A 12312-nucleotide genomic window follows, 5' to 3' on the forward strand; every position below is an offset into this window, starting at 1 on the left:
TAGATCTCTGATGGGACAGGTTTTAAAATTAATAGTTCCAGGGTGTTTTTTCTCTGCTCCACGCAAAAAAATGATGTCTAGTTAAAGGAATACATTTCTCAAGTAAATGTAATGTATGCAACGCACAACACAATGTAGTTGCCCTTTTTCAGGGAGTTTCACGCCAGTATATAAGCGAGAGAGAGAGAGAGAGAGAGAGAGAGCGAGAGAGAGAGAGATTGACTAGGACTTTACCCACTGCCTCCAACCGTGACGTACAAACACCTCACATCAGATGAGTTCACAGTATCAGACTGCAGAGCTCTTTCAGTAGTTGACAGTACTGGCGAAAATGGCAGTAAATAATTTCTGGTCAATCTGTACACTAAAGCAGATTGTGAGTTGAGTAAAAATAGCACTAGATCTCTGGGATTTAGCTCCCCATGTTACCATCCGCTACTGGTGGGTGGTAAACTCATCAAAATGCAAATATGGCACACACACAGAACGTCCAAATTGAACATATGTTCTCTCTTTTCTCTGTTAGAATTCTGCAAACGATGCATATTCCCTGGAGTACAGATGTGGGGAACTTTTTATGCATTAGGAAACATAACAGGTGCACATTTCTGCATGTAGGAATAAGATGCAAAAGTGTATTTGCACCACCAAACGAATCTTTCTTTTATCTCTATGAAATCTGCTATTGACTGGGAAAAGAGTAAATCTTTAAGTGTATTCAACGTGGAAGTTTCTGGGTCTGCTAGTATGGACTTTAGAATGAACACAACGATTAATAGTAACATGTGACACTTTAGTCAATTTCCTCCGACCACTTTTGCACCCATCAATTTAGATGATCTTCTTCATTGACTTTACACTCTTAGACTTTTGAGAACAATTCACAAGTCATTGCAATGCTGTTCTTAAAGAATACTCAAACATCTTGAACTCCATCCACCACAGTATTTCTAATATCCCTCAAGCATAAAATATATAATATAAATATGCAATATGTCCCTGATATTAGTTAACCCTGTGGTGAAATCTGCTAACCTCTTCATCGTGTCATGAAGACACGATGAAGAGGTTAGCAAAGAGGTAAAAAACAAAAAAAAAAAATATATATATATATATATATATATATATATATATATATATATATATATATATATATATATATATATATATATATATATATATATATATATACAAGAAAACTCCTTTCGTGAAAAAAGAGAATAGAGACCCTTGGGGAAATTTTGGGAGGCTTTATTGTGTCCATGTGGCGGATGCATTTCTGGCTGGATGTTTCGCCGTCGTCAGCGCCTCAAAGCCTCCGTGGGTAAGTGTGCACTCCGGCTGCAGTTCCTCCTCTTTTTAACTTGATTGCTCAAGTCTGCACCGCCCCCAGGTCATCAAGGCAGCACACCTGAGTAGCTTCCCAAGTACTAGGGGAAAAACTACAAGTCCCATAGTCCCCCGTCGAGAGTCTCTGGTAGATGCTGCTGGGGGGGTGGAGTGATGTAACACACCAGTGTGCATCCGTGAGAGAATGAACCAAAGTGCGCCTCGGAACACACCACCGGCATGATGATGCATTCCCAGCTTTGCTGTCCACAACGCAAACTCCCTCATCTCCCCTTACCGCCTCCGCCCTGAGTTCCAGGTGTCAATGTAACAGGGGCTTCAAAACAGTGTCTGTCGCCCAACACGAAGTTCAACTAACCTCGCTCCTGCCAACTTCTCTTCCTGGGTTTCAGGGGCGGGCTGGGGACCATCCAAATAACTTTGGCACATGAAGAACTGGAACCAGTTCGAGCCTGCGAAGTCCTTTGCCCTGTAGATGAGGCGGGGTCTCTGGAGCGCGTCACAGGCAGACGCGTGGATAGGTTATATATATATATATATATATATATATATATATATATATATATATATATATATATATATATATATATATATATATATATATATATATCACCACTGAGCTTGCTTTCATGGGAAGAACATTTTTTGTTTAATTAATAACTTTGGTGACTGAATCTTTACAAAACTTTCCCCAACAATTTAGTCCACCATAGCTCCTTCATGCAAAGTTTTGTGCTGATCCATCGAATCGGGGGCCTAGAAAAAGGTGGTGTCCAAAAAAACCACTGTTTTCCCATGTTAACTTCCATACAAAACTTTGCTCTCTGATACAAAAAAAGCTGAACAGAATTAAACTTAATTTGGCACAAAGCTAGAATTTTACTCAGAAAGTTTTTGTAAAATGGTATAATCTATTCAGACATTTTTAAGATATTTGCATTTAAAGCAGGGGTCAGGGTGAGTTGGAAGGATAAAAAAGTTAGGTATATTTGGACAGTTAAAAAGTAAGGTATGTTTGGAGAGGAGTTCGCCCTGTGGTAAGGTACATTTAAAAAACAGCGCACTCTGATTGGCTCAGATAACTTTTATCCATTGGGTCATTTCGGTTGTACAGCAACAGTACAATGGTACAGAGGTATCTGATTAGCTGGTCGCAACTGAAACGAAAAAGTTGTGGCGCCGTTATAGACTCAGTGATTCCGTCCGGAGCCCTGAAAAAATAATGAAATAGCCCACAAGGGGTCGGATGGGCATCCCCACACCCCCAGGGTCATAGTGGGTTAAAAAAAAAAAGAAAATTGGTCTGAAGGTCCTACTCTACTAGCGCGGCAACACCCTGTGATATTGTGACACCGGTACCAAAATAGCAAAGATCCCTGTAAAAAATAGAAAGCTTTGACCCTGCCGGCAGCCACCACAGTGCAGAGCATAGGCCATGCACAATGGGGATAGGCCACTTGCAGTGGGTTTGGTGGAGGGCTAATGCACTGCTGCACCCTCCCAAAAGCCATGGTCATGCATTAGCCAGGAGTTGACTGCCTATTGGCGATCAGGTGCAGTACATGGCCAGAGGCCTAGCCATGCAGCAAACTGCCCAGTGCACCCAGCTGAAATCCATGCACTGTGGGTGAGTTTACAGCCTGTGGCAGGAATGGCTGCCTTTGCCTAGCTGTAGGGCAGGACCTGTGGCTAACCCACCGGTTATATATGGCCAAAGGCCATACACAGCAGGTGTTGTCTCTTCGCCTGGGCGGCCTAGGGCCTAATAAGATCTGAACTTTCATTAAAGAAAACCTAGAAATTGATTGAAAAAACAAAGGTTAAAGTTGCGTCATAGTTAGGTGTTGAAATAAGTGACATTTAAAAACAAAAAAAGTACATTCACCAGTTATAGTTTACCAAGCTAAATATAACAAGCCCCTCCATGCACTACTTGAACACTCACTTTACATCACTCATGAAAAGTTAAAAGACATAATTGATGACATCACTGATGACATCTAAAATGACATAATTGATGACATCACTAATTACATCATACAACCGATGTTAGACCAACCTATAGAGTTTGTGGACTGAAGTTCTTCAATACACTACATCTGTGGAAAATGTTCTATTCACCTTATTTAAGATTACCCTCATAAAGACTTGATATGACCCACAATTTTAAGTCAAGAGGTTGCCAGGTATACATTTGTCACTTAAAAGACACTTTCTGTCAGGCCCTATTGATAACCCTCCATAGTTTAGTAAAATAGACAACTCTCCTTAGTTTAGTAAAATACACAACCCATCATAGTTTAGTAAAATACACTACACAGATTCCTGTGATGGGCACAACAACTTACAACCCTAGAGCAATGCTTACAAATGGTGGGATACTTGTGAAAATAAAGATTGCCCCAAAAAAACATAGGGGGCGATTAGGATGGCGGATGGATCGCCACCGCCATGCAGGCGGTGGCGATCCGTCCGCCATCCGTGCCCGTCCGCCACCTATTTCCCCCTCGCCATATTACAATGGCGGGGGGACCGTGGCGGACGGGAAGTCTGTCCGCCGCTTTTCCACTGCGGTCGCCTTGCGACTGCGGCTGAAAAGGTCTAATATGGTGGCAGACACCGCCAGCCATATTAGGATGTGCTGTGGGCAATGACTTTCCGTGGCGGCAATGCCGCCACGAAAAGGCATACGGTCTTTGCTTTAGGGGCCCGTTGCGAGCCCCCAGGGTGAAGGGGGTTTGGGGGGTGCACATGGGGGGTACCTATGGTACCCCCCTGCATTTCAAAATACAACATGGCAGGCACCGCCTGTCATGTTGTGCTTTGAAACGCACAATATGCATTTTTAGCATTGCGGCGGTTAAAAATACGGTATGCACCCGCCACCGTGGTGGGTGCATCCTAATTCGAGGCACGTGATCTCCGCCCCTGAGGCGGGCGGTCCCTTCCACCATCCTAATTAACCCCATAATTTGGAGCAACTGTACCACAAAGCATACGTTGAGACATTTATTACTACAATGCCACGGTCAAATCACGTTATTACATAGTACAGTTGCATCTTCTGGACTTGGATTGACCTTCGAACTTTACTGCTCCCCCTATGGACATACACAATGAGATTGTGCTCTGATTCTGCTTAAGTATTTTTTTTACTATACTAATGCATATGAAAGAGCAGCATGGTATGAACCATAAATGTATAAATGTAGACGTGCATCATGTAATATGCTATTTATTACAAATGTGAGGGGGCAGCGTGAGCCACTCGAAGCTTCGCATCTTGTGAGTCACGGCCTCGATCATTTCATTCAGGGACGTTTGACTTGTCATCCTCTTTTTCAATGGATGTCTCAGTTCCCCGGTGGCGCTGGCAGCCGCACAAAAAAAGAAAATGCAAAAATGTTCCGCAGAAAGATAATTATCGGAACAATCTTTTATGCCAAGCCCCAGCCAAAATGCAGCCGACCCCTTATCACTGCTGGAATTTGGAGTAGGGCTCTTGAACTTATTTGAGACTCCGCTCTCCTAGATTAGCATGTAGATGCCGCATAATTGCATTCCCCTTGGTTCTGCTGAAAGCCATTAGGCTGTGATTTATTTTTCTGTTGCATTCCTCCATTGTCCCGAGTGTTGCTGATGGAACTCAAGATAGAGGCCAGCAAACACACATTTGACAAGCAAGAGAGAAAGGACTGGCTGCTTTGTTTTCTAGGGGGTATTTAAGGCGTAACCTGCTTTTTAGGACAAAAGTTTGTATCATGCCTTGAAGAAGCGTAGCGTGAGAGCACCGCAGGTTCCACAAAATGCATTTTAACAGCAAGAAGCCCTGCATATGCAGGTTCAAAGCTGAGAGATCTTTGTTCCAGGTGAACCACTTCTAATAGCCCAGAACAGGAAGTCGGTACAAAGGGTTGATTTAGTTTCACTTGACATACTGATGTATTTGGTAGTTTTTAGTGCACTTAGGGCCAGATGTAGGTATCCAAATACCGGTCGGAAATGGCAGAAGATACCGATTTTCGTCCGTTTCCGACCGGTATTTGGATATTGAGATGTAGGGGCATGTTAAATTACAGAATCGGTAATTTTACCAAATTTGTAATTTTTCCGATTCGGTAAAATACCGAATTGGTAAAATTACCGATTCTGTAATTCAACATGTAGGTAGCACTGTAATCAGTGCTACAAGGGTTTAAGAATTCGTTACTTACCACCAACTAGAAGTTGGTGGTAAATAATGAAAGCCCTTCAAAAAGCATTTTTTGCTTTAAAAAACGTGCCTTGTTGCAGACATACATGCCCTAAGGGCATGTATGTCAGCAACATGTGCACCCATGCACAATTGAGGGGTGCACCAGGGTGTCAAAGTGACACCCTGTACCCCTTGCAAATTCAGTAATTTTGCCGAATCGGTATTTACCGATTCAGCAATTGGCATTGATTCCTATGGGCCTCAAGGCCCATAGGAATCAATGCCAATTACCGAATTGGTAAATACTGATTCGGTAATTACCGAATCATTCCGATTCAGTAATTTCAAAAGTGAAAATACCTACATCCCATCTACTCTTAAATACCGAATCGGTATGATTCGGTATTTAAGAGTAGGTAAATCGAGATTACCTACATCTGGCCCTAAGTGAATGCAGTGTAAAAAGATGGTGTAATACATGAGCGGACTAGACAGTACGCTTTTTCATGGGAGTTCTCGTTTTGCACAGTGATGGAATACACCTTTTTAAAACATGCACTACAGATTACTAGGCAGTGCTCTTTTTATTGGGTTCCTTTGGATTGCACGGTGATGGAAAATACCTTTTAATTACATGCACTACAGTTTACAAGGCAGTACTCTTTTCTTTGGGAGTTCCTGTGTTGCACAGTGATGGGAGACACCTTTTTATTAAACCTGGGCAGAGTTCTGTTGCGCGGAACTCTGCGTAGTGCAAAAAAAGCTCAGCCGTGCTACATGGTGTTTCGCAAGTTGCAGAGTGCGTTAGATAAATGCTTTTCGTGGTGATTTTCAGTGCCAGGTGCTTGTCTGCACTGTTCAATCACACGAACAGCACCATGCACAGTGCAAGCGGGCAATGCTTCCTTTCTGCCGCTTGAGTAGATTTTTACCTGAGCTTCACCTTTCTCAGCTCGAACAGACAGTTTCTCAACGCGTGCGGTCCCGAGCATACACAACCACTCGCAATAGGAAATCTGACCGCCTGCGTTGAAAAATCTCGCCGGGAGGTTGATTTTCAACGCTCAAGCTCGCCATTTTGATGTTGACGATTTGTGAATGAGGAAAAATCTCTCCGCGAGGTGGATTTTCCTCACTCGCGCTCTCCAACTTGACGTTGACTAACGTGAGCGAGGGAATAAACTCCACTGAACTCCATGAGCTTCGCATAATGCAGAGTGCGGAAATCTACGCCAACTCCAAGAGTTGATTTTCACGGCCCAGACTTACTTTTTATGATGTGCACTGCTGCTGACAATGCAGTACTCTTTCATGGGAGTTCCTGTGTCGCCGAGTGATAGAAGACACCATTTTACGACGTGCACTACAGCTGATAAGGCAGTACTGTTCTTCACAGGAGTACTCATGTTAGACAGTTATGGAAGACACCTTTTTATTACATGCACTACAGTCTACTAGGCAGTGCTCTTTTTAATGGGAGTTCCCCTATTGCACAGTGATGGAAGATACATTTTATCGTGTGCACTACAGTGGTGAAAACAGTACTCTTTTTTTATGGATATTCACATGTTTCACAGTGATGGAAAACACCTTTTTATGATCTGCTGTACAGCTGACGAGGCAGTACTATTTGTTATGGAGGTTCTCTGGTATCACAGTGATGAAAAACACCTTTTTATAACGGACACAACCGCTTACTTGGCAGACTCTTTTCAGTGGGAGTTCTCTTTAGTTGCACAGTGATCGATCACACCCTTCTATGGGCTTCATTTTAGCTGACTAGGCTTCCTCTTTTTAATGGGTGTTCTTGTGTTGCGCGTTGAACAATGACACCTTTTAAAGGTGTGCACAAGAGCTGAATAGACCGGTCTCTTTTCATGGCACTTCTCCTGTGTTACACAGATACAAATGACAGCTTTTCATGATGTACACTATAACTGACTAAGCAGTACTTTTCATGGGGGCTCCTTTGTGTCACATAGCGATCAATGACATCTTTTTATGATGTTCGCTTCAGCTGACTAAGCAGTACTCTTTCTCGTGGGAGTTCCCTTGTGTTACAAAGTGACCAAGGACACCTTTTTATGACATGCACTATAGCTGACTAGGTAGTACCTTTTTTCATGGGAGTTCTCTTTAATTGCATAGTGAAGGAAGGCCCATTGTAATGATGTTTACTAATGCTGACTAGGCAATAGTCTTTATAGGTTGAGCCTGGGCAGCACATGTGTTGCTCTGCTCTGCAAGACATGCTCTATTGAGGTGGGAGCTTGAAGCAGCGCCCACTCTCCACCCATATTTTTCATTGGCTTGTGTCATTGTCCACTGCAAACTGTGGCTGTTCATTGGTCAAAAGGTTTAGTGGTCACTCAGTTCCTCCTTGTCTCATTTTGTAACCTTCCATGGTGACACCCCCTGTTACATGTGTTGCTGCTCGGTAGGCTTTAATTAGAGCCTCCAATCACTATTTTCTCAAATAGCTTTGTCCTTCCTGCACATGCTCCTCTCATAATGCTTTCTAAAAATGTTATAGCACACATTTGCAATGCAATAGGTCTCGCATTTGCAAGAGTTTAAACCATTGGCATTGTAAATGACAATGGATTTTATTTATCTGTTTAAAAAAAACACATAAATAAAAGGCATTATCGTTTACAATGCCATCAGCTCAAACTCTCATAAATAAGAGACCTAGGGCCAGATGTAGGAGCCTTAATACCGGTCGGAAACGGTCGATTTCGCCCGTTTCCGACCGGTATTTGGCTTTTGAGTTGTAGGGGGTATCTGATTTACAGAATCGGTAAATTTACCGATTCGGTAAATATACAGAATCGGTAAAATACTGAATCGGTAAATTTACCGATTCTGTAAATCAATATGTAGGTGGCACTTCACAGAGTGCCACAGGCCCTTTAGGAGTCGGTATTTACCCCCCAATCCTATTGGGTGGTAAAATACCGAATTCAGGTGTGCATGCACATCTGTGCATGCACACCTGTACCATGTGACACACAGACATGCCCTTAGGGCATGTATGTGTGCCACATGTCACACAAGCCTGTACTTGGGGTGCTAGAGGGTGTCAAAGTGACACCCCCTGCACCCTTGCAGGATTCAGTATTATTCGGTAAATACTGAATCGGTATTTCCCATTGATTCCTATGGGCTTCAAGGCCCATAGGAATCAATGGGCAATACCGATTTGGTACGGTAAATACCGAATCTTACAGATTCGGTAATTGTGTTTTTAAAGTTACCTACATCTGCCTCCTTCTAATTTACCAATTCATAAATACCAAATCGGTAAAATTCGGTATTTATGAATCTGTAAATTAGATTTACCTACATCTAGCCCCTATTGCATTGCAAATGCTTGTTATATTCGGTAACTACGATTTATACATTGCTGATACACAAAATGAGAGAGGTACAACAGACAATGTAATGATCTCTTATTTATTTCAAGTTCAGATAAGCTTCATAGTCCAACTTCCAAAACACAGTTCCAATTATATCAAGTAAAGTGCTTGTGAAGTCCAAAAAAGCGAGGACAGTTGTGTGAAAACACAATCTTTATTTCATTCTTGTAACATCAGTATGAAACACAGTCAATGCATTTCGTCCCACAGGCAACAGGACATCTTCAGGGCATTAAGTCCTAAATAATGCACCTTAAAACTTTTCTCGCGATTTTTAGATTTCACATTCACTGCATACAGTCAATGGTCGTGCACATCAGGTGTTGGCTGCCAACAGAGGGTTGGGCGCAGGGCCTGCAGTCAACCCCTGCTACGCACTGCCAAAGGTTATGCACAATAAAGATGGCTGCCTGCAGGGAAATAGGTGCCAGGGATAGCAGGAGGCAAGTCCCTGTGGTAAACCGCACTGCACATGGCACAGCTGGGAATGGCTGCCTGCGGAAGGGTGGGCACAAGGAACATGTTGTACATGATTAAAAAAAGTCCAAAAAACTCTCCAATGTTGAAGTGAAGTATTGGTTAGCTTTGGTTATAACAGCTTAACGTGCGTTGTAACAAAAACTGAGAAAGTACAGTTATGGTTATGAATTAAAATGAATAAAACACCAAAATTCACTAGTTATGGTTAAGAGCAAACCATAACTCGCACAACAGCCATGCAAACCATAACTCGCACATACATAGAAAAGAACCGTAGGAAGAGGAACTCGCCCGTTGATTTATGATTGATGAAACTTATGTTAATATAACTGCGTTAGAAAAATTCACATTTTAACACAGCACGCAAAGGCTCCAGAACCGAACTGGGCGTTTGTCATGCAAGGACTAATTTTTGAGAAATAGTTTGATAAACAATCATAACCTTTTTCAAGATATTTTTCATAGCAGAGAATTAAGATCACAAAGTCACTGCGTGCATCTCGGAAGCATCGGTTTAGCTCAAACCACCAGGGTGGAGTAAATGTGAAGCGCCCACGCCCCCTCCCTTTACAGAAGTCACTCTGCTGGAAGATTTACAGCTCAGTGGCCGATTGTTTAACTTGGAAGCTTGGTCAGGATGCTGCCTTCTAAACTTAATAATAGCTGCCCTCATTTTAATTTGTTTGACCCTCAACTTCAGTAATTTACGATATGCGTTAGACCTTCTGTATGGTTCCCAACTCCCTCCCAACAAACAACTTGATTCCTTTTCCTGAACTGCTTGACGACTCAGCGTTCTGCACCAACCTTCCTTGGTTTTGCTGCCTGTCTCGCTTTGCTTCTAAGAGATCACTTCAAGAAAGCCCTCCACATCTTCAATATGCTAAAGCCACTGGCTGAGGCAAGGGCCCTCAAGTGGTTTTAATTATACAACCTTTTATTTGTCAGAGAATTTTAGAAGAAGGGCAAAAATAACATTTTTGTATCAAACTGCAGTATTCGTCTTAAAGTTCTGTGTTAAAGTTCAAAAATGGCCGTCGCGAGTCTACATGAAAAGTTCAAGAGGGAACAGGTGGAAAGAGATGCTTCCGGTCTGCTACACAATGTATCAGTTGGTTCAAGTTTTAGTCTTGGGATCCTGTAACTGAAAAGGAAGTGTGATTTCAACGTCTCCCAGAGTGCATTGGTTCAATAGCCTTAACTGTTTTCATTTCAGAGGAGCCTATTTTCCGCTGTGAGGAGTGCGACGAGCTATTCCAATCCAAGCTGGAGTTGCGGCGGCACCAGAAATACGCCTGCAGCACCGTCAGCCATCTCTATAGGAGCCTGAGTGAGGAGATCAAGCAGGAGGGCTTCGATGATGAGGCTGTGCACGAGTGTAAAGACTGCGAGCGGATGTTTCCCAACAAGTACAGGTAAGAGCGTGATGGCTGTAGGAGGAGCTTATCTGGGCCTGCTGCGGCAGAGCTAACTTTGATCTAGTAGATTTAAAATACTTTCATGAATCTTATTTTATATTAGAGGGACTTTCATTGCACCAACTGACATTAGTGTATGGCATCATAGTTCTTTTTCTTAATCTGTGCATCTTTTTAGAGGGTTTTTCTGGGCACCTTTGTTTGGTTGTGAATGTTGTTTTGGGAGTTTGATTGTTAAAGGTTAGTAGAGTTCATGGAAAGTTTACTTAAGAAGTGGTTTGTGTTGGTTCTTGTTAATGTAACAAGAGTATATTTTGACTGTCTTATTATACAAAAATATCTCTGCAGTTGAGGGTTGGTATAGTGACATATTGCAGTGTTTCGAGTAAGGAATTCAAGTATCAGTCCAACCTGACCTAGAGAGAAAACGTGCTTTGGTATTCAACAATAATAGAGCTTTTTTAACACCTCATTTTCACAGCATACAATAATATGTTAACAATAATAGCTAGTTAAACATATTTTAAAGGGAAAAAAACATTTAGGATCTTGATGATACAGTGTTTTGAATAATATGAAAATGAGTTCCCAGATTTCTGATTATTCTTTAGCAATTAGATATGTTGACAATATAAATACAAACACTGTGTCTGTAGAAAAATTTAAAATCTAGACAAATTGACTAAAATAATTGGCAGGACACAAAGGAGTAAAAATATTAAAGGAAGTTTGGCAGTACTATGAGATAGTCTATCTAAGCGCTTGGTAGGGTTATGTCTTATGTGTAGACGCAGAGGTGCCATGGCCTATAAAAAAAGTCAGGACACTTCAGACAGGTAAGTACCTATGAACGCCCTTTATGGATGGAAGAGAGTCAGTCAAGCGTCAGGAGTGCCTGATATGTCGTCACTGTCTCTGCCCCAGCCCTACTGAACTTTTCGAGTCTTTACTTTGTGGGTGTTTGAGGTGCTCTTCTTTTTTTAGACTTGAATGCTGACCTCTTCAATAAAATCTGCAAACAGTACATACAATAAACAAGCATTGGAAAAACCATTCGGTCTGTTGTTGGCTTGCATCATTTTATGTTTTCTGTGCTTGTTTTGTCATGGTTTTTACCCAAACCTTTTGTTGGGGAAATCACCTGGACCTCCCAAAAAAAAGCTTAAACGCAAAAAGCAATTTTGGCCTCAAAAAGCACATAGTGCAGCACTAAAGGGACTACATTTTGTGTGCTTTGCTCCTTATGAAAGAGCAGAACGCAGTGGCGGAAACAAGCATACCCATTGAACCCTGATGTATGGTTTAGTGGGCGCAAGAAAAATGTGACTGGCCCAATAATAGACCAATGGATGAAGAGGACTAGCTAAAAGCACCTAATAAGTATGTTGTACATGCAATTTTAATAAAATCAAAAGGTCTTTGTTCACACCAAACCTAAATATTGAAAGTT

The 12312-nt window shown here is 42.0% G+C and overlaps 1 protein-coding gene across 2 annotated transcripts in view; it reads left to right on the forward strand.

Moving 5' to 3' along the window:
• The window catches only part of PRDM16 (PR/SET domain 16), a 1072267-nt gene that overhangs the window by 992577 nt on the left and 67378 nt on the right, over nucleotides 1–12312 (forward strand). For both annotated transcript variants that reach the window (XM_086921555.1, XM_086921556.1), the window contains one exon: nucleotides 10661–10859. In XM_086921555.1, the coding sequence (XP_086777681.1) occupies nucleotides 10661–10859 (199 nt within the window). The remainder of the gene's footprint in view (nucleotides 1–10660; nucleotides 10860–12312) is intronic.

This window comes from Lissotriton vulgaris, chromosome 5 (genome assembly GCF_964263255.1).
Source record: "Lissotriton vulgaris chromosome 5, aLisVul1.2, whole genome shotgun sequence".
In the NCBI taxonomy this organism is placed as follows: domain Eukaryota; kingdom Metazoa; phylum Chordata; class Amphibia; order Caudata; family Salamandridae; genus Lissotriton; species Lissotriton vulgaris.